The 27791-nt window shown below is 45.2% G+C and overlaps 1 protein-coding gene and 1 long non-coding RNA gene across 2 annotated transcripts in view; one reads left to right on the top strand and one right to left on the bottom strand.

Moving 5' to 3' along the window:
* LOC141567216 (uncharacterized) overlaps positions 1–27791 on the top strand; it is a 163278-nt gene that overhangs the window by 129822 nt on the left and 5665 nt on the right. The window contains exon 4 of the long non-coding RNA XR_012489682.1: positions 11610–11802. This is a non-coding gene — a long non-coding RNA (uncharacterized LOC141567216). The remainder of the gene's footprint in view (positions 1–11609; positions 11803–27791) is intronic.
* CLSTN2 (calsyntenin 2) overlaps positions 15385–27791 on the bottom strand; it is a 570678-nt gene continuing 558271 nt past the window's right edge. Inside the window, exon 17 of the mRNA XM_019747346.2 lies at positions 15385–26186. Coding sequence (XP_019602905.2) covers positions 25980–26186 — 207 coding nt within the window. The 3' untranslated portion in view covers positions 15385–25979. The remainder of the gene's footprint in view (positions 26187–27791) is intronic.

Here is a 27791-nt window from a genome sequence, read left to right as displayed (position 1 = left end):
AGTCCTCGGAGAGCTGAGCTCAGAGCTTGGGCATGAATGCTGGCCATGAATCGTGGGCCTGGTGACGTGAAGCAGCTGTGGAGCAGCAGGAGAGAAGCCGGGCTCAACATCTGCAACTCGGCCGGAGGTTTTCTCAGGTCCCACGTCCTCCCTGGTGGTCCTTCCGTGTAATGGCTGCATCCAGAAAAGGCAGTCTTGGGGGCTAAAGAACAAGTGGACTTGGCAATTTTACAGACCCACATTCAGATTTGGGTTCTGCTGTGTGACCTGGCTCTGGTCTCTTAATCTCTCTGAACCTCTTATTTCTGTTTTGTTTTGTTTTGACTTGAGAAATAGACATAATTGAATGGGGAATACTGTAATATAATGGGAGTTACTATGAAGAATAATAAGTAAGACAGACAGAAATGAAGATTTGATGCTGGTTCTGTACCTTTCCGTTTTCCCATCCTTCTCTAAAACGAGCTCTGTTTTAAAGGTAACATGGAAGGATTTCTGTAGAAAATTATTGTGGGAAACAAAATAACTCCTTTTATTTTATTTTTTAAAATTATTTTTTTCAATTACAGTTGACATTCAATATTATTCTATATTAGTTTCCTGTGTATAGCATAGTGGTGAGACATTTATATAATTTATGCAGTGATCCCCCTGATCAGTACCCACCTGACACTATACAGAGTTATTACAATGTTATTGAATAGATTCTCTCTCTTTTTTTTTTTAAATAAAAATTTTTAAAAGATTTTATTGGGGAAGGGGAATAGGACTTTATTGGGGAATAGTGTGTACTTCCAGCATTTTTTCCAAGTCAAGTTATTGTCCTTTCAATTGTAGTTGTGGAGGGTGCAGTTCAGCTCCAGGTCCAGTTGTCATTGTTAGTTGCAGGTAGCGCAGCCCACCATCCCTTGTGGGAGTTGAACTGGCAACCTTGTGGTTGAGAGCCCACTGGCCCATGTGGGAATCAAACTGGCAGCCTTCGGAGTTAGGAGTAGGGAGCTCCAACTGCCTGAGCCACCGGGCAGCCCTTGAATATATTCTATTTACATCCCCTTGACTATTTTGTAACTGCCAATTTGTACTTCTTAGTCCCTTCACCTTTTTCATCCAGCCCCAACTCCCTCCCCTCTGACAACCATTAATTTGTCCTCTGTATCTATGAGTCTGGTTTGTTTGCTCTTCAGTTCTTTAGATTCCAAAAATAAATGAGATCATATAGTATTTGTCTTTCTCAGTCTGACTTATTTCACTCAGCATACTACCCTTTAGGTCCATCCATGTTGTCACAAATGGTCTTAGTAATATTTTTTCTGATCTATCTCCTCAGGCAATGGAAACAAAAGAAAAACATAAACAAGTGGGGCTACATCAAACTAAAAAGTTTTGCACAGCAAAGGAAACCACCAACAAAATAAAAAGACAGCCTACTGAATAGGAGAAGATATTTGCTATTGAAACATCCAATAAGGGATTAATATCAAAAATTTATAAAGAAATCATGCAACTCAACACCAGAAAAACAAACAATCCAATTAAAAAATGGGCAGAAGACCTGAATTGACATTTCTTCAAAGAGGACATACAGATGGCCAATAAACATATGAAAAGATGCTCAACATCACTAATTATCAGAGAAATACAAATTAAAACCACAATGAGATATCACCTCACACCTGTCTGTCTGAATGGCTATCATCAGTAAATTAACAAACAACAATTGTTGGTGAGGATGGAGAGAAAAGGCATCCCTCGTGCATTGTCGGTGGGATTGCAAGTTGGTGCAGCCACTGTGGAAAACAGTATGGAGGTTCCTCAAAAAATTAAAAACAGAACTACCTATAACCCAGCAATTCTACTTCTGGGTATCTATGCGAAGAAACCCAAAACACTAATTTGAAAAGATATACACACCCTGGTGTTCACTGCAGCACATATATACAATGGAATATTACTCAGCCATAAAGATGAAAATAGCTCCTTTTTATTTTTAGAAATTCCTCTTTTTATTTATTTATTTATTTATTTATTTTTAATTTATCTTTTTTATTAGTTTCAGGTGTACAAAGCAATGTAATAGTTAGACATTTAAAACCCTCATAAAGTGATAACCCAACCCCCAAGCTACTACCCCTCTGACATCTTATATAGTTGTTACAATACCATCGACTGTCTTCCCTATGATGTGCTCCACATCTCATGACTATATATACCTATATATTTAGTTATAGTTGACATTCAGTATTATTCTACTTCAGCTTCAGATGTATAGTGCATTGGTCAGGCATCTACACAGTTTATGACGTGATCCCCCTGATAAGTCCAGTGCTCATCTGGCGCCTTACATGATCTTTAAAACATTGTTGATCATATTCCCCATACTGTATTAACTACCAATTTGTATTTCTTAATGCCTTCACCTTTTCACCCTGCCCCCAACCCCATTTCCCTCTATCACCCTGATAGATCGTGTACCTATCTCGCTTCATACCTAGTTATTACAATATTATTAACTTTTACCTTATGCTATAACCTACATCCCCATGACTACTGTATAACAACCAATTTGTACTTCTTAATCCTTTCCCTTTTCACCCATCCTTTACCCCCCTCCCATCTTAAGGAAGTTCCTCTAAGATTCCTTGAATACTGGTTTGCTGGTGATGAACTCATTTAGCTTTTTCTGGTCTGGGAAGCTCCTATCTGTCCTTCAATTCTAAATGACAGCCTTGCTGGGTAGAGCAATCTTGGTTGTATGTCGTTGCTTTTCATCACTTGGACTATTTCCTGCCACTCCCTTATTGCCTGCAAAGTTTCTGTTGAGAAATCAGCTGACAGTCTTATGGGGGCTCATTTGTAGGTAAGTAACTGCTTTTCTCTTGATGCTTTTAAGATTCTCTCTTTGTATTTAACCTTTGGCATTTTAATTATGATGTGTCTTTGTGTTGGCCTCTTTGGGTTTATCTTGCTTGGGACTCTGTGTGCTTCCTGGGTTTGTATGTCTATTTCTCTCAGCAGGTTAGGAAAGTTTTCTGTCATTTCTTCAAATGGGTTTTCAATTCCTTGCTCTCTCTCTTCTCCTTCTGGTACCCCTATAATGCAAATGTTGGTACACTTGATATTTTGAAGCCTCTACTAGTCTGTCTTTTAGTTGATAGTTTTGGCTTTCCCTAGGATGGTTCTTCTCTGTTGTATCTGAGTTTTGGAGTGATCTTTAAATCTGAAAAAATATACAAAATTGATCTGTAAGTAAGGACTACACAAAGGAAATTCAAATACATTTTTAAATGCCAGTATGTTGTATTTAGCTGCATAATTGTGAAATCAATTTGCTTTTATACTTTATACATTGACTGCGTAGGAATATTGCCAGGCATGTTTCTTCAAGTCATTTTCCTGCATCAGTGATAATTTTGTATGCAGTTTTATCAGAAACTCCCAAATGTTTTGGAGGAATATTGTGTCTGATACACTGACGCATGCCCTGGTATGGCAGATGTTTAAAACATGCTATTTTCCACTCTGTTTGTAGTATTGCTGTGGGTTACAGCACATGATTATGACAAAATTTGTTTTGCTACATCCCATAAAAAAGCATTCTAAAGTGTGTGTAAAATTTATATTTGTGTACACAACATTATTAAATAGATTCCTGAGAAGAGAGACATTTATATTTAGGTGTCGGAGAGAATGTGACATCAGAAGGTCAAGAACACAGCACCCAATCCCAAAACAGTAACATTGAAGATGAAGAAGAGGGGAATATGCATAGGAGACCAGGAAGCAATGGTCAAAGTGTAAGAGAAAGATCTGTCTCCAGGGGTGTTTTCCTGAATTTGGGCATGATTCTAGAACAGGATAGGATCTGACAGAGCTTCCAAGGAACACTTGATGGTTGAGGAAGCTCAAATAATGGCACACGTGTTTTTCATGTTACATTTCCAGGTCATTTCCCATATATCATCATCTGGTTATTGTACTAGTAATCTGAAGGGGAAAACGACTTTCATTCTCTTTTTATTTTTCCCCATGGGAACTCGAGGAAATAGAAAACCACAGGACTCTCAGTATTCCATGCAATTGGTAGAAAACATAGACAAATACAGGCTATGTGAGATTTTGCCTAAAATTATCCTATAACTCTATCTCCATAGCCTAAAATGTAAACATAGTGTTTGTATATACATGTATATTTACCAATGTCGTTATTTAAGTCTTATTATAGTTTTGTGTTGCATTCTATTTAGATGAAAACGGAGTCTGGATATAGTCTGACAGAAAGTTTACCATCTTGAAGCTGCACCAGCTGGATACTTGGCTTCCTCAGTCACCTGAGCAGGGAAAGAGAGAGCTGTTGTTGTCCTGGCTCTACAATGCTTGTCCCAGAAGGGATATGAACCAGTTTGATTCACAGCTCTTTGGCCTGGACTAGTCATGCGGCCCCATCTAACCGCATGGGGGTTGGGAAATATGCAGGAGTACATGCACCTAGAGTGGGTGGGACATGTCCCTGCCACGCTCAACATTGTGTAAGTCCAAAGTCCCAAAAGCCAATTCAGGTCAGAAAATATCAACATAAAAATTATAAAATACCTTATAATTAATATTAACAAGTACTGGTAAAGTACTTTTCTGAAAATTATCTAAACAAATATAAATGGAAGTACATCTATGCCTGGTTTCATGGGAAGAAATGTATTTTTTAATGCTCTAGTTATGTAGATTTTGACATATTATTTGTAATATTAATTGTAATAACACATTAACATTACATTGATATTTTCCCATATTAATTTAATTAAGAGTAACTAGGGTAGGTTTTACTGTTATTTTTAGAAGAAAAGAAGTATAAAAAAGTCAGAAAATTACAATAAAAATCTTTTAGCTATTTTGACTTTGCTGTAAAACACAACCTTGGCATAATTTAAATATATTATGATGTGTTTCTGTCTTTGCTTTCTGTGGTAAGTACCCAAATACTGCCGAGATAAAACACACAGTCACTTATAAAGAATTGAGTTTCAACAAAACTGAATTCATCAATGGATGCTGTTTCTCACTTTAATTTATAATAAAATTATTAGACTATGAAATGTTAAATTTCCCAGTTTTATTATACAGTATGTTTTTATTTGGAACTAAAAGCATTCAATACAAAGTTCCTAAGTTTGGAATTCCCAATTACTTGGAGAAAATAAAGCTCATATATAAGAGTTTTTTAAAAGAAAAGTCAGGGGACAGTTTTATGTCTTTTTCTTGCCTCAGAGCCCACCATTTCATAGGCCAAGATTGAAAGTGACACCTTTTCTTCATTTAAAAAAAAAGAGTTTGTAGCCTTGTGTAAAGAAAAATACCCCCACCTGTGTTTCTCCTTTGCTTTCACACACACAACACTTCTGACATCAGGTGTGTGGGTTTTCCACATAATCAAGTAATTCTCTGAGATACCAGCTGGATGTCCTATAATTCACTTCAATTGTAACATGATCTACCTGCAGTTGGCATCAGATCCCACAAGTTAAGGGCTCAGTCCCACAAGACTGCCCTACCTCAGACTCCATTTGCAAGTCCCAGGTTGTCACCTGCACTTCTGACTGATCAGTTATAAATTGGGGTTCCCACAACTCCCTCCTTGAGCTTGATAATTTGCTGGAATGGCTCAGAATGGCTCAGAACTCAGGGAAACATGATGTTACCAGTGTACTATAAAGGATATACATGAACAGCCAGCTAAAGAGAAAGGAGGTCTGCCAAGGGTCCTAAGCACGGGGCTCCTATTATACCTGTGGCGTGTGATGTGCCAACCCCCCAATATGTGGATGTGTTCACCAAACCAGAAGCTCTCCGAACCCCACTCCATTGAGATTTTTATGGAGGCCTCATCTTGTAGGCGTGATCAATCTTTAACTCAATCTCCAGACCCTCTGCCCTCCCCAGAGGATGGGGTAGGGTGGGGTTGAAAGTTCCAAGCTTGTAATCATGGCTTGGTCTTCCTGGTGACCAGCCCCGATCCAGAAGTCCAGCAGGAGTCACCTTATTAGAATGAAAGGTGCTCCTGTCACCCAGGAAATTCCAAGGCATCTAGAAGCCCTGTGTCAGGAACCAGGGTCAAAGACTAAATATTGCAACAAAAGATGCTTCTAGTGCTGTTATCAGTTGAGAAATTACAAGTGTTTTAGAAGCTCGGTGCCAGGAACCAGGGGCAGAGACTAATATATATACCAGGGGTGCCAAAAAAATGTATATGAGTAGACACTTTGGTCAACGTTGCTCAAGCAGTAGTTCGCCTTAATCAGAAGTTTCTGGACGCTGATGGTAACCGCTTAGAGCACCTCTTATAATTGCAGAAGTCAAACGTGACTTGTATTCCTCTTTTATTATTGGTATATAATGAGTATTACAATTTTTCCCTTATTTAAAATGTCTACACATTTTTTGGCACCCTCTGTATATATACTATTATTTCATACATTGAAAGAAATTTTTGTGTTATTTTATGTTTATCTTAAGCTCATATTATTATGCCTCAGTATAATTTTGGAATGTTACCAGTTTCCATAATATATAAGTTACTTTCTTGTGGAAAGGTTATATTTAAAAATAAAATCAGTAATTAAAACACAGTTTAATCATTATAGCATCTTATATTTTGATTTTTGAATTTATCTTGAAGTTGATGAAAGTTATATCTTGTAGCTTTTTATAAACACTTGCATATATTTCTTTTTTTTTTTCTGGTCAGAACATGTTAATTTCTGAAGAAGAATTTTTTAAAGCTTTTAAAAAACATTTTTACAAATGGAACTTCAGATTTTCAATTACATATTTTATAGTGGATACTTAGGAGGCACTTTCTTTTATCAGACAATCTTTCTCTGAGACTTAAAATCTCTGAATATCATTTTGAAACTATACATTTCTTTATGGAACATTTGTATACATTCTAGAGCACTTTGTTCACAGTTTTTTTTTCTTTTTTTAACAAAAGTCTTTGTATGTGAAAATGAGGAGAGAGAGTATTATCGTATCAGGACTCTATTTGTCTGCAAATAACAAAACCCCACCAACATTGGCTTAACAGACATTGGGGTGAAGAGGGGCAGCAGTAGGGATCCAGGCTGTCATTCTGCCTCAGCAAAGCCACCAGGAGTGCAGGCTCCTTGCCATCCCTCTGCTCTGTCGCCGTCAGCAAGCCCCCCTGCTGCCTCTGGTGTGGTGTCTCATGGTGACAGGGTGGCTGCTGCCCTGCAGACCCTCTCATCTATGTTCCAGTTAGGAGTAGTTAAGAAGGGGAGGGGCAAACGCTACCTCCTAACAGAAACTTACCTTCTAATTCAGGCAAGAACATCTTCCTCAGGGGCTTCCGCCTACATCTTATTGGCCAGAACTGAGTAAAGCAGGCTTGCTTGGCAGCCAGAGCGCTGCATAGTTCTGGCAGTTTAGTTCATATGCAAGAAAGTGGGAATGGATACTGAATAGGCAGTTAGCAGGGTTTGCTGAACTTACCTGAAATAAAATAAAGTTATTGTATAATTAAAAACTTAACATATACATACTTGACCAGTGTATGCATAGCATTCAATTTTAGTTATAATTGGCCTTCTTTTATGATTTCCCTCCTATCAACAGGGCCATCTCAGAGCATTTCTCAGCTCCATTCTTATGACTTTCTGTATCTGACACCTGGGTATCTCTTTCTCTTTTTAAATAAAAGGGTCTTTGCTTATTTTTAAAATAAAATGACGGAGGACTCTTGGTTAATTCGTGGGATAACCAGGTAGATGTGAATAGACCTAATTAAGGACATGCTAGAAGCCTTAACACACAAACCCAAGTGTGTAGAATGATGGCTAGGCTGTGAAATCTTGCATTTCCCAGCATTGTTGTAGAATGTGGTTTTTTTTTAAAATTAAAGTTTATTGGGGTGACAATTGTTAGTAAAGTCACATAGATTTCAGGTGTACCACTAAACTTGCTCGTGTAAAGTCCGAATCAAGTGTTCCTGGTCAACGGGCAACTCTGTCCATCTGGTGGATCATTGACTGTGGCGTCCAAGGGTACATGGTATCTGCATCCAACAGCAGCAGGGAAAGAGCCTGGGGGACGGACTCTTCACAGCAAGTTTCTCAGGCCAGGTGTGGAGCGGCTGCCCTCACGTCCACGCACATGCCGTGGACCAGAACTCCATCACAGGACCACACTAACCGTAGCCCTGCAGCCCGGAGGGAGACCCGGAACTGCTCTCCAGGAAGAAGAGGAAGGGGTTTGCGAGAGAGCCAGCTGGTCTCTGTCAGCCAGCTGACTTGGCTGCTCAGCGATTACCAGGTTCTTCTGGCAAATACTGGCTGAATGGCAATTAGCGTCTGGTGGGGCTGTATTTCTCTCCTCCACAATTTTGCTGCAGAAACATCACAGCAAAAACAAGCTCTAAACTCCATTCTGATTAATATATAAGAATATGGTAATGGAAAGAGAACTAACTCTGGGTGGTGAATACACAAAGTGAGATATAGATAATGGATTACAGAATTGTACACCTGAAATCTATGTAACTTTACTAACACTTGTCACCCCAATAAACTAATTAAAAAAAAGAAAAAAGAAATTGCAAAACGGACACATGAGTGAATGCTTGTAAGCAAATGAGCCTCCATTCTCCCTCCTTAGTGACAGCTGTGAGTACCTTCCATGAACAGTTCACTCCAAGGCAGACCCAAAGATAGTCAAGACATTCAAGATACTCTGATGGCAGGCCCAGCCAGCCATGAAGCTGTGGAAAGTGGGGGAATCACAGGCCCGTGGCACTCTAGACCTCAGTGCTGCTCCCAAGGAAGCCGGCTGCTGCATTTGCTTTCTTACCTGTTGTTAACAGAGGGCCATGGGGACTCAAGCCACCTCTCTGAGCCAGCACATATCCCCAACCACCCCCCTTTCATCGATTCACATGACCTTATTGTTATTACTAGCAGTAGGTAGTAGTACTAATTTGCACTTCAGGTGCAAAAGTGTTGACATCATGAATACCTTAGCTTACTCATGCTGTCATCATTGGCCTCTGTTTAAGGCTCCATTCCCATTTCTGTGCCCCCGGCCCCGTAGGTAATCCTTCTAACGTGTGGATGTATGTTCTATTATCTGTATATGTTCTTGAAAACATGTACAGTTTCGCGTGCATCTGTGGTTAATTTTTATTGATCCTGTTGGATTAGAGATCTCACTCTGTTACTTGATTCCCCCCCCCCCCCATCACTATTCTTACATGATCTACCCATGTTGTTATATGTGTTCAGTTGGGTTTCCCAGGAAACAGACTCTGAGTTAGAGGTTAGCGTGAAGGAATTTACTGAGAATGTCCTGTGCACAGGATCAACCCCTAGGAGAGAGCAAGGGAGGGTGGGAGAGGAGCAGGACTGGGCAGAGGAAGGAACAAACCTCATGGGGAGACCTGGAGCTGGGATGGCACCGCTGAGTTGCCCTGACTTAATGCAAGGGACCCGGCCTCAAGGCTTCAACCCGTTATAGGCTGTGGGCTGCCCTGGAAGTGTGACTGAGGTGAGGAGCTGGCTTTGGCTGAGAGCAGTTTTCAGAGGGAGGCAGGTAAGAGCGGCAGTAGTTAAGAGTTCCCAGGGCTGGAGGAATGAATGCTTCTGTTCTCACAGAGGCTGAGGAATGCACGACGCTGTCTGCTGGGTACTCTACCCAGAAGTCCAGTCTGTTATTTCTCAGCCCTGCTTCACGTCCACCACATTTACGTACCCATGTCTTCCGATGGCCTCAACTCCCTGGTACCACAAATGGTGTTGCAGCAAACATCCCCATTTACCAGGGGGACCTGAGAAAGCGTCTTTGGGAATTGTCAGAATTCCTGGATCCTGGGTAATGATGCTGGCTGCTCCCCAGAGTGGCCATCTCTGACTGTGTCCCCACCAGCGGTGCTCAAGGGTTTCTGGGTTCCACCCACTTTTGATGCTCTCCAGATCTCTAATTTTTGCCCATCTCATAGGACTGTGATGTTTGATTTGGGTTTAAATGTGTATGTCTATCATTTCTAATGGGTTTGAGAATATCTTCATATGCCTTGTAGTCCCTTGAGTTTCCTCTTCTGTGAATTGTCTGTTCATATTCTTTGTCCATTTTTCTACTGGGTTTTGAAAAAATATTTCTGATCTTTTTTTAGCTGGTAAACAAACCTCCTGTATAGATTTAAATAATGATATCTGGAGAGTTTAAACAACCCTTTCTGGAGTGTGGATTCATGTTCAGAATATTTCAAATGTTAACTAATCTCTCTTGCTCTCTCTTTCTCTCTCACTGCTGTTTATTATGAAGTATTTTTACTTTGATTATATAACAATCGTCTTAACTGAGGAGTTCTTTGATGTGGCTGATTTTTTAAAAACTCACTGTGTTGTTTTTTTGTGCCTACTATTACGCTTTTTACATCTAAATCTACAAAATCTTACTATATATACACATATGTCCACTGTATATATATCCATATGTATATATATCCACTTTTGGGATAGAATTCCCATCTTATAGTCAATTGAATCCATAAAGAAGCTGAAGAAGGTGGAAAGGCCGGTTTTCTCACTTCTCCCTCCCTCCCTTCCTCCTTCTCTCCCTGCTTCTCTCGGATGTGTTATTCAAAACAGGAGTCCTAAAAGCCCTGAGTTCTGTGATTTGGTGGATGTGTTTAAGGTGCATGATTTTGTCTAAAAAAGAAGATTCCATTTGAATGAAATGTTTTTTTCCTAGAAAATGTAAAGCCTTTATACCATAGGATGTACCCCCAAAACAGTGCCATCATCGTGGGTGGGAATATCCCTGGACTCTCACTTCATACTTCACCTCCCACGTGCAAGAGAATCTCCCTCAGGCTGGTCTGCTTTAGCTCGCCCCCCCCCCCCCCCCCCGGGAAGTTTCTGTCAGAGGAAGAATACATTCACGCCCACCTGTCTTGGGTGAAGATTTTCACTGTGTACAGATCAAATGATCCCAAGTTTCTTACTGCGGAAGCCCAGGTTGCCTTCCAGATGGGCTGACAGAGTGGAGTGAGGGTGGTCCCCCACCCCCAGGAAAACGCATGGGCTCCACCCCAGCCAGCACACAGTTCTGAAACTCTTACCTGGAATCCATTTTCTCAGCCGGAAGTGGCCATTCATCAGTGTACCTCATCGATACCACCTTTATCCTTGAGTCTAGGCACCATATTTTCTCTTTTCTTACCTGAATGAGTGGGAGAAATCAGGCAGCAAAACTGGTGTGGGCAGGTTGGACCCCGGCACACAGGCTGAAAGCCCTCATGACGGTTTCCTAGTGCTCAGTCTGTCCCACTGCCCCTCTCTCAAGCACACTGTCCGCGTCGGAGGCACCTTACAGAGGGAGAAGCATGGTTCAAGTCGTCTTTGGGTCAAAATCTCCTAGAACCAGGCTTTAAGGATAACCTTTTGGCCACAATTGAGAGCTAGAGTGCACCAGAGGGAACTTGAAGCCAAAATGCTCTCCTGCCAAGTGACGAAGTTGACATATTTTAATAAAGGGAAAAGTTACTTTGTCATTTATTAACAGAAGGAAAATATACAATGCCGTTTTTTGATTTTTTTCAACAGGTCTTGTCAGAGAAGGCTTGTGGCTGCCCACTGACGACTGGCATTACAGATAAATAGCTACGTTTTTCGGAAAGCAGCATTCTCCTTAGGATTCCTTCTCCCTGGCCAGCAGCCTTCCCCTACGCTTCAGGAAGTCCGACGGAGGCGTGGACAAGCTGCGGGATGCAGAGTTCCACACCGGAAGGAGTGGTGGGTACGTGTCTGTTGTATGTAGGCTGTGGCCAGCTCCTTCACTGTCATGAGCCAGGCAGCAGGGTTCACTTGCTCTGGGGGTCATGCAGCGCTCTCGGGGATTGTGAGCAGGACAGTAGCATAGTCGTGATTGACAAAAATCTGAGCCTATTTGGAAATGTCCCCAGGCCCACTCTACACACTCACTGGTTCTCCATCGGGTGGCTCATCCTGGCCGAGACACGGCGTTTCAGGAGGTGGAATCACAGGAAGCGTTTGGAGTGAGCGTCGTAGGGGAGGAAATGGAGAGAGGCGAGTGAGGTGGAGATCCTTCCAGATCTGCAGCCTATATTTGTACTCACGCCTCAGTTCATTTCTGCTGGAGAAGGCCCTGCTGGGAGGTGTTTCTAGAAGCTCGGATGCTTTAGTTTCCCAATGATTCCGTTCACAAACACCTGCATCTTCAACTAGCTAAACGTGACTCTCTTGTTGGCAGTAAAGAACCTTGACAGAGACACCTCTGCTTCCTCTGTCTTCTCTCAACTTAATCAGCACTTCTTTCGGGCAACCTTTGCCTGATTAGGGCAATTCACCCTGCTGGAGATGCTCCTCATTCCAGAGGTACCTGCTTGTCCCGCCCATAACCACAGGCCTTGTGCGTGACACAGGCGGGTCCAAACTGTCCGTAAGCAAGACACTGAACTGGTACTTAGAAAATCAAGCCCCTTCCTTTCCGAAGGTGTGGCAGAGAAGATGTGAGCCTGGGAGCTGCCAGGAGCTGCAGATCCCACCCAGGAATGAAAACTGGTGGGAGAGAATCTGCCAACATGCAAATGGGGGCAGACATGAGGGGCACCTAGTTAGTGCTGAATGAAGTGTATATAACATTGCTTTCAATAGTATAAATTATATAACTAATAGCTGTAATTATGCAATATAATAAAATAATTATATACATAATTATATAGTATGTAATTATATATACTTGTAATTATATAATATATACTATATATGATTATATATAATATATATTAGGTCTTGCTAAGGTTATTAATAGATATCATATAATTATAAAAGTATATAATTATATATAACTAACATAACTATTATAATTTATTAGAACATACATAATATATACAATGTAATAGCACATACAATATAATAGATAACATTAATATAACATTTATATAATAAAACATAGATAACATACAGAATATAATTTATATGATTATATAAAAATATAAATATGTAACTTATGCTATATTAACAATCTCAGCAATTCTATTATATATAATTATAATCAGCTTAGCAAGGCGTAAGTTTCTGGTCATCAGCGAGGCCCCACCACACCCCAGCTCTTCTTACTGTTGGTGTACAAGAGCCAAAATCTATGTATCCTCTGCTTAAACTTGTCCAGTTGGCACCAGAAGAATCCTGAGGAACACAAGGGCAGCTCCCCCTCTGTACTTGGCACGCATGTTTCTTGTCACTGGAGGCCCCATCCACGTAGCCATGCTTACTCACGCTGCCTGCCTTCCCTCTGCAGGCATTTGAATTCAGCTTAGAACAACAACATGTTCTGGGCCCTGTCCCCCACCCTTCCACTCGGGGCACTTATCCATAGATCAGGACAGGCCCCAGGGGTGCAGAGGATGGTAGGATGACATTCCACTGGGGAAATCCAGGATGGCATCACTGAGAAAGGTCCTGCTGGACCTTGGGAGTGGAGCCTCCCATTAGGGATAAGGTTTCCATGGTCTAAGGTACGGGAGGAGGGGTGGCATTCCAGGTAGCAGGACCAGCAGGAGCAAAAGCATGGAGCTGGGAACGTTCACCACATGCTTCAGGGATACCAAGACCTAGGATTCATGCTGGGCAACTGGGAGAAATAAGGAGAAAACCGTAGGCTGGGCCAGGTCATTGAGGACCTTAGATTTGAGATTTCATCCAGATTAATTCGATGAATTCTTTCTGAGCTCTTGCTTTATTCCAGGCTCTCCACTAGAGATGAAATCTAGCCTTATCCATCATTTAGTAGTTTGTAAGTTGTTTTCTTTGGAGTTTATTAAGTTTTTTCCACGGACCCTCTATCAGATTAGCCTAATATGGAGCCCTATATTCAAATCTGATAAACAAGACCTTTTCAGGTTAAAAAATGTAGCTCACTTCCCTGAGGACTGGGGAACCCCTAGAGCTCCAGGGCCTTGTTTAGAAAGGGTAGCTTCCTGAAAGCCTCTGTGGCCAGCCAGCCTGGCTCCAGTCTCAGGGCAGGCACAGAGTCTGTAGGCGGAAGAGGGAGGCGGCTGCTGTGGGGGTTAAGGAATGAGGGGACGCTTTTGAGAGAGACGAGAGGGAATAGGCACAGATAGCAAATGAAGAATCTATGTATCAGACAGCAAGAATATGGGCCCAGATTGCTTTGGGAATAAGGGAATGGTGAGGTCAGGGATGTGGTAATGAGCTGCTTCATTGGGCTTCGAGGAAGCCCAGGGGTGTGTGTGTGTGTGTGTGTGTGTGTGTGTGTGTAAGTTACCAAGGTGAAGATGGAAGGACCCCCAAATAGACAAAGCTTTCTTAGGCTCCTTGCTAACTCCAGGATATAATAGAAAATATTTAGTTCCACGTAATAAATATCAGCAGAACGACTCCTCTCAGGGTGTGAGCGATCTGTATTTGGCAGAGGATCGGGGTAAGTTGCTTGGGGTAGAAGGACGGCTGTGGATTTTGCCAGGAGACCAGACAATGAAGAAAAGCCGATGAAGCTGCTCTTCAAAGAGAAAAAGAAAGGAACTTGTTTTTCACTTTTGAGAAGGATGGGGAGAGATGAGCGCGAGGGGTGGGGGGAGAGGGGAGAAGAGGAAGGGTGCAGAGGCAGGCAGATGGCACAAGGGTAGCCAGAAGGAGTTTAAAAAATGACAGTGCCTATTGTGATATGCAGTGTTTGCTGTGTCAGGTGCCCTGTGACTCCTTTCCATGACCCCAACACATCCAAGAAAACTGAATTTTCCCTCTTTCTCTCTGGAAGCAAAGGGTAAGGCTCAATTCCTGGGTCAGCCCCATATCAAAGAGGAGGGAGAGGCAGCAGTTCTATGACTCACAGAATCAAAGGGAAGTTCTGATCTCCATGGATCTGGATGGGAGGAGAGCCCATCACCAGTGGGCTTTAGAGCAAGGTGGCCCTGGGTGGCGCCCGGGTGTAGAGGAAGGTCAGCATGGATGAGCAGGAAGGAATGGGCTAGGAGGGAGACAGCTGTGCCCCCAGCTCCTCTGGGACTCATCTTCTTCGTGTGTAACGGTAAGAACTATCTACTGCAGGGATTAAAGTCACACACATAGAGCTCCAGCCCTTTGTAGGTGCTCAACGAATACATCAGGCTGGTCTTTGCATTGGTCTCCAGTAACAAGGCTGCCGAGTTCTGCTCCAGGTGCCCTGATGGAGGCCTGAAAGGGGACAATTTTCCATGTCACCCCTCCCCCCCCATTTCCAACACCTCTCCCCTCCCCGTGCATCTACCTCAGACAGGGCCCCAGAGAATGTTGACCCAGTCAAAGCAGTTCTCACCTCATAAAACAGGCTAAAGAATAAAAACTCTCAGAGGTCATCTTTACTGTGAAATTCTAAAATCATATTTATTCACCAATTCACAGAAAGTGTCATAATGACCACCAACATGAATCAGTTTGTAGGCATTTACAAGCCAAGGCTGAAAATAAATATCTGTCTGTGTCGAATAGCATTTAACAAAGTACTTGGAAACGGCAAGAATCTTAATTGTTAGAAATTTTAAGTTTGTGATTCCAACTTGGGTAAGACCACAGTCATGGGGAGAAGCCCAACAGATTCCTCTGATGGTTCTTAGTTCTTCCTATATCTTTATTTACATACAGATTGTCAGCGCCCCTCACTCTGTGTCAGCCTGATTGGACAGGACAGCTCATTAGGCAGGGGAGGGGTGCTGAGAGAGATGTGGGGAGGGGTAGAGCATTTTCTCTGATGTGTTGCGACTGAGCAAACTCATTCATGGAGCAAGATTACAATGTGGTCTCCTGACATTAGATTCCACATTCTATAAATGCATACAGTCCTTCTAACGTGAGAGTCCAAAGTTGGCATTGCATCACACTCAAACACACACAATAGTATATTTAGCAAATAAACACATTTTCTAGACTAAAAGGATTCAGTCTGTGCGGCAGCTAGAAGGGCTCAGAAATCTGACGTGCATCCAGTACACACTGATCCACCCCTGGTGGCACAGCTGGCCACCGTGGGAGACACCCTGGTCAGATTGGCAGTAGCTGCCCAGCTAGCAAGTGATTGAAGGTGATTTTGTAACACGAGGCTGCTGGTCCTACCTCTCTCTGCAGTGTCAACACCACAGAGGCTTTGAAGAGAGAACACTCGCCTCTTTACCTCAGACCTTTCTCACACACGTTGGGGTTGGCAGCTGGGAATATACAGCTGTCCAAGACTCCTAAATGGTGGTGGCCTCTCCAGACATGGGAGAAGGGAAGGGCTGAGAGAACAAACCCCTGGACCTTTCAGACTGGCTGAGCCCCAGGACCTGTACATTTAGTTCTAGAATTGTGCCTGAAGTTGGCAAAATTCAACAGCATTTTCACCACGTGTTTAGGAAATGGCAGAGGCGATGGAAGGGAAGCCCCAGCCCCATTTCTGTAGAAATAGCGTGTTGGGTGTTATGCAGATGTGGTCTAAGGGGTGTGAACCCACTATGTGCAGCATCCTGTCACTGCTCGTCAGCAGAGAGCCAGACCCCGTGCCTGCAGCTGGCTGGACACTGAACTGTCTGTGAATCCCAACGTCTTCTCCTCAGTCAGGTGGTGATGCTCTAGGACGGGGGATGGCCGAGCTTCTCTATGGCTCATTTCATTTGGGGTATAGTGATACTACTGAGTGTCTATCGAGCTGGGACAGGCTGGACCTTCCATTTCCAAACTCTTACCAAACTCCCACTGTATGCCAGGCACTGTTCTCAGTGCTTTGAGAGCGAAAAGTAAACAACAATCAGAAAAAGTGTAACATCCAAACCAGTGCTTCTAAGGAATTTAAAACGTGTTGGAACCATCGACATCCTCATGCTCTATCTTATTTCTCTATTGTAGATATGACACATAGTTAGCTGTCCTTAGCCTATTTGTCTCTGATAATTTATATTTAATACATTAATTAATTTTCCAAACTAAGGTGCCACCAAGTCATTCCAAGTCTTATTTGACATTATAATGTCCAAGCCAATAACATAACACCCCGAACTCCATACCTACAGATTTCTTTGAAAACAACCAACTTCCACATGCACTTTCTTTTCTAAAGTCACCAGCTGGTTTTCTTCCGTCTCCTCCCAAGCCTGTCCAGCTCTAGGCACCCACAACCTTTCTTGGAAGCCACTGAGGTCAGGATGGAAGCAATTAGGTGGCTTGATTCATCACGACTAGTTCAATTAAGAACTGAGATCACCTTCTAACAGCTCCGACTTTGGAAGCCATTGATTTGACTGCCTGTGTGGTCACACCACCAGACGTACCCAGAGTTTGCTGAAACTTGGATATGGGACACAGCCTTCAAGACAGAGCCCTGTTCGGGCTTCCTGGGAGAGGGGTGTTCTGGTTGCTGTCACTCCTATCGGGCGGCACCTCTTCCCTCTCCAACTCAGAGTCACCTCCATCTCTCTTTTCTTGCTTTTTCAGTGATCGGCGCTGGGTATAAAGTCTAACTTCCTGACCTCCAAAAAGCTTTCGCCTTATTTCCACCACTTGAAATTGACTAGTGACAATGAGCATGACCGCTTCTGAATCCCACACATCAGAGACTCCTTGGCGGCCGTGTAAGGGAGCTGGGGGGTGGGTGTTCCACGTTGGCCAGGATGCATGTACTTCTGACTCCAGGGGTAGATGTGCACCATATGTGCACATCTGTGACCCACAGGCACAAGCAGAGCCTCCTCACAGAGCACAACTTGAAGCTTCCCAAGGGCAGATGCCTCCTCGTCCCTCTCCTCCCTTCTCCACACAGGGAGTGGAATCTGTAGCTGAGACCTGGGCTTGGTTCTCTGCTTCTGCAAATAGTCACAACCTGTGGGCTCATTTCTCTGGTAGTTCTGTTGGGGAAAAGAATCCTCAACGTGTGTGTGTGTGTGTGTGTGTGTGTGTGTGTGTGTGTGTGCATGTGTCTGTCACATTTCTGTTCTGAAATGGTCAGAAAAAAAGTGTCTGGGCAGCAGAGGTGCATTTTCATTTCAAGATGAAAGCAAATAGACATTAAACCCGACATGTTTCTGTTGCCTGTGATTAATACACACTGTCTGTCTTTTGGCTCTTCACGTGTCTGTTGCCCTCTTTTCATTAGTCTATTGAGAATTGAGCTTCACCTTGATGAATCTCCTCTGCAGTGAATCTGATAAAAGGGACTGGAGAGAAGCACAGGGCTGAGGTCATTAACAGATGAGGGCTTTCTCTCAGTTGGGATGCTGCCCATGGCCTATTGGGCCGAGCAAGTGGGCTCATCAATGCCCATCCTCCCCGGCTTCTTGATTGGGGCTCCTTTGACTGGTTCTAGCAGGGAAGGGGTCACTCTCCCAGCAACCCTACTCCTATTCTTTTTCCATTTTTGAAATAAGAATGTTATCCTCCCCCCATGGGCTGCACGTCCATTCCTTTTAGATCTGACTTTATAAAGGACCTCAACTTATACACTAAGAGAAAAGATGGAAGAGTCTTTTTCCATTGGAGCATCTTAATTTTTCAAACCCTGCCCATTCACGGAGATCCAGGGACCTCTGGTTTTCCACGCACTGCAGCATTTACTGAGCACATGCTATGGGCCAGGTGCATGCGAGACACCCAGAGTGCTATGACAGATAAGTGACTCTGCCTGCCCTGAGGAAGGGGCCTGTAACCGCAGAGGAAGAAAGAGTTGGGGAGCACACGCCATGTATTCCAGGGTCCTGATCAGGCACCCCACCAGGGGCATGGGAGGTGAGGACCACTGTGGTTCCATTTCCTTCAGCTGAAAGTTCTCATGGAGTGGGACCCTGACTCTGGAGACGTGTCACCTCAGTGGTTCAGAGGTACCAGCTCCTCTCTGCTCCTTAGAATGGGGGGAACTCGCAGGTGTCAGGACATGGTTCTCTTTGCATTTCTGACAAATGTAAATGGCTTATAGGGTCTGCCCAGGGAGACACCATGTATATCTCACCTGTGCCTTCCTAATGCAAGCACTCTCACTGCTCACTCAGTCCACCTGGTGTCCTGGCTGGATCAGAGCTCCTCACCCTCAGTCCATAATGGCTTCCTGTTTTATCTGACGACACAGATCCAGGCCTGCCAATGAGAGCAGAGCTCACTCTGCTTCCAGAACTACCAAAGGTCTCTCCATCAACTGCCTGGCATCCCATTCCTTGTCCTTTTGTCCCATAGGAGGCATTAGCAATAAATGACTAACTTCAGGGAAACACATACAATTGGCTTAAGGTCTTGGGAAAGAAATGTTTCTTTTGAGAATTCATGAAGAGAGGCCAGGCAGTAAAGAAAAAACTCTTCTGGGTCTAAGTGGCACGAAGAAGCATCTTACCTCCTCCTGTTGGGTCTGGTTTTCCCAAGCTTTCTCACCCACAATCGACTGGCAAACCCTCTTTGTTCTTGTTAGCAGGTTCTAATCTGTTAGAGGTGAGTTATTCTCGATACGATCTCTGTGGTCTCAGAAGATTGGTTGGACATTTAATCAGAAGACTTTTTCCAGGCTGGGCTGGAGAAATGAACGTGTCCTCTAGGGCCCTGGGGAGTACTCAGCCAGGAGGCTGCTGAGAGGATCAGGAATGCATCTCTCATCTGGAGGGGATTGGGCTGTGTCCCTCTCCAGGAGGAAAGGGGGCAGACCGGCAGGAAGGGCCTCAAGCCTGAGGGGAGGAGTGGAATTGGGACTAGGACCAGGGTTCTCTGAAACCACTGCTTCACAGAGTACGGCCTGGAGTTTGGAGGGCCCTGGACGGTGTGTGGGCTCCCTTGCTTTGCCTCGTCTCCTCACAGCACACTAGAAGTCGGTGATTTTATCTTGTTAATAGTCATCTCCTCCCAAAGCCAGCTTGTTGGTCTCCTCATCCTCCGTCTCAGTGGTTCTCAAACCTTAGTGGCCATCAGAATCGGAAATCTCATTAAAACACAGATGTAACCACTTTCTGTTGTCCATCTGGGCCCCATCCCTGGAGTGTCTGGCTCAGTGGGTTATGGGTGAGGCCTGAGAATCTGCATTTCTCATTCATTGTCAGGTGTCCCTGCTGCTGCTGCTCCAGGCGGGCACCTCGAGAACCTCTGCACCACAGTCAGGCGTGAACCCTCGGGAGTCAGGCCCTTTTCCCTCTTCAGCTTTGACCTGCGGCCTCTGCGGTGCTCTCTCACATCAGGCTGTTTCGTGGCTTTGGGTGGTGGCTCATGCCAGCCCTCTATCTAGGTCGCCCTTTGCAACTTCGAGGTCTGGCTGCCTGCTGTTCATTCATCCTTAAGAACTTCCTTTGGCCTAGTTTCACTGAATCTCAGCCACGTTATTCCGGCCCAGTAGACAGGATGACTGGCTTTCATCTACAAGTGAACTGAGTCAGACTAGGGTAGAAGAAACATGGAGAGAGGCATTGCCTGCTCCCCTAGAGAGCATCTCGGTTGGCTCAGCAATGTGTGTCCTACCACCTGACTCAGGGTGGAGAATGGCCAAAGCAAGTTACCCCACCTCTCCCAACCCCAAACTCCTGTCCCCAGCAGTTCTGACTACTCACAGACAGCCTCCAGCACTGCAAAGGAAACACCCCAACACCTTGCCAGACCAGGAGGTCCTCATGGGCAGGACCACACCTCACTCATCCTCTCTTCCCGTTCCTGGCACACCACTTGCCCTCAGCAAGGATTTGCTGAATTACATCGAACATAGCTGCAAACGCAGAATCCCATCTGTTCACTGATGGCATATAGGAAATATCTGGTAGGTTTCTGGGGTGCTGGTGGAGGTAACTTCTTTTGTCTCTTTTTGTCTCCCTGGGATAGTCAAGTCTGGCTTTGGATCCACAGCCCTTGTAAGGCCAACTCTCCTTTCTAGCTGGTGCCAAAAGGAAAACTAGAGCAAGATCTATAAAGCAGGTACAGAATAAATTTACAAAGCAAAGCAAATACAGACAGGGAAATGAAGGTGCTGGAGCAGACTTCAAAACTTTCATTGCTCATTGCCTTTGTCTGCAGCCGGACAACAGAAAGCGGTTACATGAAAATTAAATTGTGCCAAGGGCTTTGGCCTGTCAGCCTCGATAAATGTCTGATGTAGATAGAGAATCGTGTACCACCAGCAGCACCACGCCGGAGTACACTGCAGGAGGCTTTGGGCATCCTCCAAAGGCCCGAGAATTATCCTACCTGAAAAATACCTACTTTGCACTGGTAAATTCTTCCAAAGGATTACACCCCCTCCCTCACTTTTTTTGTAACACCGATTTGGTTCATTGAAATGAGGGGATGGTTAAGAAAAAGTCTTCCTTTCTTTTTCTTGTTAATATTGAATCATAAAGCCAAGAAGACTGCTAATTTTGAAGTGTGCTGGGTCGGGCTTTCTCCTGATGAGGTTGCTATTGATTATTACAGTCACAAATCTTTAGAATCATTTTTAGAGTGATGGCATAAGCCGGGCTGGAATAGAAAAATCATTCTGAGATAATGGACACTCCTACTTAGAAATCATTCTGAGCTGGGTCTTGCAGAGAAGGCCTGGTGCCTGGGAGTGAGCGCTTAGCTCAGTGAGGTGAGCACTCGGGTGGTCCCGGGACCTGGGGCCTGCAGCTCTTGAGGAACGCTTGCCTGCATTTGAGTCAACTCAACAAGTAACAAGTGTTCTTTGTTTTCATTTTTCCCCAGAATGTGGACTTTTAAAACAGCTTAATTAAAGACTGTGGTGTTGTTGGTTGTTCATTTCGGAGGCAAAGACCACTGGGTAGTTTAAGGAAGAGTCTAGGATAGCAATTTGCTTTCCCTCGGGAGACAGAGGGCTGCTTTTCATGCACATAGGGTATGGGTGTGCAAACTATGGCCCGGGGGCCAAATCTGGCTGGCTGCTAGTTTTTTCCATGGCCCATGGGATCAGGAAGGTTTTTCCATTTTTAAATGGTTAAAAATAAAAATCAAGAGTAATAAAATTTCGTGAGATGTGAAAATAATATGAATTCAACTGGGCTCGTTTCTTTTTAGTGTTCATAAATAAATTTTTTTTTTTTTTTTGAACGTAGCCATATTCATTTGTTTAAGTATTGTCTGTGGCTGGTTTCATGCTACAAGGGCAGAATTGAATGTTTGCAACAGAGACCATATGGCTTGCAAAGCCCTAAACATTTGCGATCTGGCTCTTTACAATAAAGTTTGCCGAGCCCTGCCACATGTATAGGAATGGAGAATGCTACTCCCCACCAGGAGGAGCCCTATGGGGACAGAGCCAGGAGAGCAGTTTCCAGGCTCGGCCTCACATGGAAAGGTGCTGGCTCAGGTAGTAGATGGCTATCAGCTGTGATCAGATGGCCATGTGCTGTGGCTGGTTAGCCATTAGCCACTGATATAACTACTGTGGCTACGTTGGCGGGTTGGTTGGTTGGCAGAGAAGCAGACGGCAGATTGCGGATCATGTGGCTCCTGCTTGCTGTGTCTGCAACCCAGCCGCCAGCGAGAATATAGTGGTGTGACTCCCCCATCTATGGCTCCGTGGACCTTCCTTTTTGGCCTCACCATGTCCTGCGTTCTTGTGCGGGGAGCAGGACCAGAGTCCCTGCCTGACAAGCCCTCTTCCCGGAGGGTCCATGTCCACAAGGTGTAGCCCTTGCTACATGCACAGGTGTGTGGCCTCAGCCCTGCTCCATAGATGATTGAATACATTCAAGAAAGTGGTCGTGAAAAGAGATCCCACTGAAATCACATTTCTGTGATTGGGCCTTGGTCAGGTGTATAACATTTGATTAAACCTACTAGAATATACTTTTAGCATCCTTTAAAGCGGGTGGCCAGCTTGTTGATTGCTTTACTCCCCTGGGGTAACTCATTCTGCGCTGGCCTTTTCCCTCTCAACCTCCTCTTCCGCCTCCTGCCTATCACCTGACTTACTTGAGAGGTGTCAGTCTATTTTCAAGCTTCAGAGAGCAGAATCTGATCATGCACTTGGCGAGATAAGCAATGGTCTGGCTTCTGGCCAAACCAGTCAGCTGTTCTGCCCGGGTTCAAATCTGCATCTGCCGTTGCTGACGTCTGGATGAGAGGCCACGGTGTGTCCGGCTCATCTGGGAGTTCTGGTTCCCAGACACCAGCATATGGAGCCTGGAAAATGCTGGGCTGATTAATGACATTTTCCACTTGTGGTTAGAATATTTGGTGGAGGGCAAAGGACATTACTCCCCACTCACCTGGATCAGCCCTGATGCTTCTGCTACTTTTACATAACCTCCCCTTCTGTTCTCACCATGGGGAGGAGTAGGGTATTGGGAACATGACAAACGTCCTTGGACCCAGCAGCACCATTCCCAGTGCCTCCTCTCTGGACTGGCATACGGTACGACCTCCCACGGCAGGAGCGGATGGAAATGACTTGGACTTGACCCTGTTGTTTGTTTCTCTCTGAGTCTGCTCCACCATTCTGCTGCCCCAGCCAAGTGCCACTTTCACCTGCTCCCTCCCCGCCAAGCCCCCCAAACACACAAAGGTGTTACATGCCCCAAACAGCTCACTCAACCTTGAATAAGCGATGCAGACATCAGAGATAGCCAGAGAGTAAAAAACACCTTCCCAATCCCAACCAAACCGAAAGACTGAGCAGGGAAAAGCGCTCTCATGAATGCTGGACTTACTTTACATATTTTAAATCAAAGTCCAATTCAGAAAGAATTGGTTTTAAACATAAAAGTATTCATTTTGCTGCCATAATTTTGGGAGAATTCTGTTAGCTCCTAGAATCTTTTTATTTAACTAAAGGGACTGTGAGGACGATGCAGTCCTACAGATTTTCTCCTTGTAGATGTGCAGGTACAGCCTGGTAATAAAAGGATATTTGGTTGGGAGAATTCCCCGAAGTGTCTATTTCCATTCAATGAATATAAAACCCCAAACTTCTGCCGGCGTTTTTCCCTAAGAAGGGAAATGAGAGCACTGGTGGGGTTTGTGAATGCGCCTCTTTTCTTCCTGTGACTTTTCTCACTCCCTCTATATGGTCGCTTGTGTAATTTTTATGCCCCTTTGTTTCTCCTTTGCCACCATCTCGTCCTCTGAGGGAAGATGCTTATCTTATTCAGCTTTAGCCTTTTCTCACAGCGGCTGGTCGAGTTCACAGCACATAGTAGGTCCTCAGCAATGCCTGTCAGCTGCGTAAATATGAACCTAAGTAGAATCAGGTTGGTGGGCGCAGGGCCAGGAGTGGAAAGTGGGGAGTCTAATCTTGTATATCTCTGAATGCCTCTGAGCAAGATGCTTGGGTCTCTGAACCTCAGTTTACTCATAACGAAAATGTGCCTGACAATAGATGTCCCAACTTCCTCACAGAATTATTGCGAGGATCAAATGAGCAAACAGGTGCAAAAAAACACTTGAGGTGATGGAAAAAAAACTGCATAAGGTAGTTTTCTGGAATCAGAAGGTCACAAAGGCCCATCATGGGTCCTCACTGGGTGAAGGTCAGACAAGAGGACTTGACAGCAGTCTCCTTTCAGAAGCACTGTTTCAATGACATAAGGAGTAGAAGGAACAGATTCTGAACCAGCTTTTGAACCTGAATACCACTGTGACTAGGGACCAACTCCGTGCCTGTGCCAAGCCAGTATGGGCTGGGCGGAGGGCAGCTGGCAGCACAGGGACAGATCACACATCCTGAGGACAAAGCCCGAGACAGGAAGTCCTGTAATGGCCCTAATTCTTGCCTGCAATTCTCTTGGCCACAAAAGATCACAGACTAGTTACTATAGCAACAATTCTCCTCATGAGGTGTCCGTGTTAGGAAGGAGATGGAAAAGATTTCCTTATTAAAAACAAGAAATAAATAAATCAAGTTTTCAGTTACATTTGCCCTCCACCCAAAGCATTGCTCTTTTTATAAGAAAGTAGCAGCTGTTATTATCGCAGATATGCTGCTAATTCCTAGCAGTTACACTTCCAAACTTTCATTTTAGACTTGTTGCCATTCCCGCTTGTTCTAATACATCCAAGAAGAATGTATTTTCTTAAGAGGCAAACCAGTCTGAAATGTGAGACGAGGGACCATACGCCTAGGTGATGAGAGCCTTGCCAACCTCGGGTCACCCTCTGGCCTGGGAGAGCCCAGCCACCCCCGTCTCCCACATGTGAGCCCACCATGAGGCCCAGTGATGTCACCTCATCAGCCCTTCCTTCTGATCCCTGGCTGCAGGCTTGTCACCGCTGTCACCTGGGGGCAGTACCTGTGTGGAATGCTTCCTGGATCCTATGCTTCCTGCTGGGTGAGCAGGGCAGTCCTGGTGGTTTCAGCAGCTGCCCAGACAGGTAGACTCAGATAGTTTTGGGTGGTGACCACATCCAGCTGTGGCCACGGTTTCAGACTTTTTGTACCAGCTTATGTGACCTCAGAAAATTCAAAGGGAAAGGCTTTCCAAACTGGGGCGAATGTGTGTGTGTGTGAACCTCTCCCTGTGAACTTAATTCTGCCTCGACAAGGACTTTCGTTAAAGTGTTAAGGACCAAGACCTCAGGTATGTGACATTTGACCACCTGGCTGAATGAAGCCCCCTGGAGAGTCAGGTAAGGAGAACCTGTGGGTCTGTGTGCAGAGATGACTGAGTCAGGTACCCGCAGTGAGCTGCAGACCAAGGGTCTGGGGAACACGGACCCTGGGGGAGGTGAGTGACACAGAGGCTGCCCTTCTCCCCTGCAGAGAAGAGCACAGGCAGAGCTCTGTGGACTGGCTGACAGGATGCTGGGGGGCCCAGGGGAGGAGCAGGACGAAGCCCACCCATTGAGGATGACACTGGGCTTGTTGGAACCACCCCAGGACTGGGACACAGGAGTGCCCAGGCTGTGTAGGCAGGTTCCAGGAGCAGGGGAAGGCCTGCCCACACTGGCATAGAAATCAGAGGTGACGGTGACAGACTCAGCATACATCGGGGGGGCTTACAAAAGGGACAGGTGGCAGGCCCAGACAGCGGGGTGCTAGTAGGGGAGGGTGGAGTCATCCCACTCCAGCTGGGCTTGCCTGGCTCCACTCTGCCCGTGTCTGCCCCTGCCCATCCCGTCTTCCATCTCCTCCTCGTCGCTGTCATCTGCGTCGCTGCTGCTGGAGCTTATGTCTTCCTCTACTTCCTCCTCCTCCTCCTCTTCCTCAGTCTCATCTTCCCCACGCCCTGGCACTTCATGTTTCTGGATGGCAGGGACAGAAGGGACATGCTTGTCAGGGGCTGAGCAGAGGCCACGTTGGAGCTTCTATTTCTCCCTCCACTAAGGAAACATTTTGGGCCCCTTGGAACTTCTTCCCTTTCATGCTAAACCCTCGGGCCTGACAGGGAGGTCCCCTGGGGAAAGACAAATCAGATGGCCAAGGGCAAAGGTAAGAAAGAACAGCAAATTCCGCGACAGGAACTCAAGGTGACACGTGTGTTTTAGACACTGGACATTTAAGCCAATCCCATACATCCCCTAGTGAGTCTTTTCAGGCCAAGGTTTGTTTTCTGGCATTGCTGGAGGCTGTCCGTATCAGCGATCCAAAGCTTCAGTGTTGGCTTCTCGGTGAGAGAATGGCATCTAAGCTTGTACCCCCTTTGCAGATGGAAATCCAAGGTCTCTGGGAGCAGAAGGTCTCTAAGCCAAGACTCAGGTGTTCTGCCCCTCAAGAATCTTCCTTTAGGAAGGACACAGTTCATGGTCCTCAGTTTACATGCCTGCCCCTCACGTTCTGACTTGTGTCCTCAAACCTTGCCTCACTGTTTTCTAGTCCTATCTCTGTTCCCCCCCGTTTTTGGTGATTCCAGCCAATTCTGATTGCTGGATTTGTGGTTTGAGCTGAGGAACCAGCCATCAAAGATGCGTGCCCTTGCTTGGCCACGTCACCTCTCTGGAGTATTGTCCCTTCTACCTTTACCTTAAATCCTACCCATTCTTCAAGGCCTCCCATAAGCTAGCCTCCTCCGAGAAGTCTTCCTGGAACACTCCAGCCCCAACAGCTCTCCCTGCTCATGCTTCACCGACTGCTGGCATCACCACGTTAGCCCTTGGTAGGCACACTTTTGCCCAGTACCCAGACTGCTGCAGGACTGGTGGTTGTTTCTCACACTCAAGGCTCAGCTCGTCAACAGTAAAGAAGCCGAGTCCCTATAGTGCTGAGCTCAGCACTACACCCCCTGCCCGTGCTGAGCACACACGCACGTGCTGAGCACACACGCCCGTGCTGAGCACACACGCACGTGCTGAGCACACACGCCCGTGCTGAGCACGCACGCCCGTGCTGAGCACGCACGCACGCTGCCTGTGCATTCTGAGTGTGAGAGCAGCTGAGGGCGAGACTGGGGACGAGGCTGGGATAATCTTTCCATTTCTCAATGATCCCTCCTGATCTTGCCCTACTTCCCTACTCTTGGCTATATCTCCACCCAGACCAAAGGGCATGATGCCAGCGGCTTCTCTTGATACTCATATGGCCAGAGCAGGAGACGTGCACACTCATGGGTGGATTCTGGGGGCTGCTGGCTCACTGGAAAGACCTGAATTTTAGAATCAGGCAACCTGGAGTTTGAATATGGGCACTGCCGTGGCCGTCTCTGTGAGTCTGAGCACTTCGCTGTCCTCTCTGAGTTGGTTCCCACCTGGGTAAACGAGGACGATGACTCCTACTGCACAGGTTGCTGGGAGATTAAGTGAGGCGGTGCCTATAGAGCAGCCTGTGCACTGGCTGGCATAATGGGTGCTCAATAAACGGCAGCTATTATTAGTGTATTTTTGTTTTAACCTATTCTGAATCTGTAAGCGAGC

The sequence above is a fragment of the Rhinolophus sinicus genome, linkage group LG10, assembly GCF_036562045.2.
Source record: "Rhinolophus sinicus isolate RSC01 linkage group LG10, ASM3656204v1, whole genome shotgun sequence".
NCBI lineage: Eukaryota > Metazoa > Chordata > Mammalia > Chiroptera > Rhinolophidae > Rhinolophus > Rhinolophus sinicus.
This window is presented reverse-complemented; position numbering and strand designations above follow the sequence as displayed.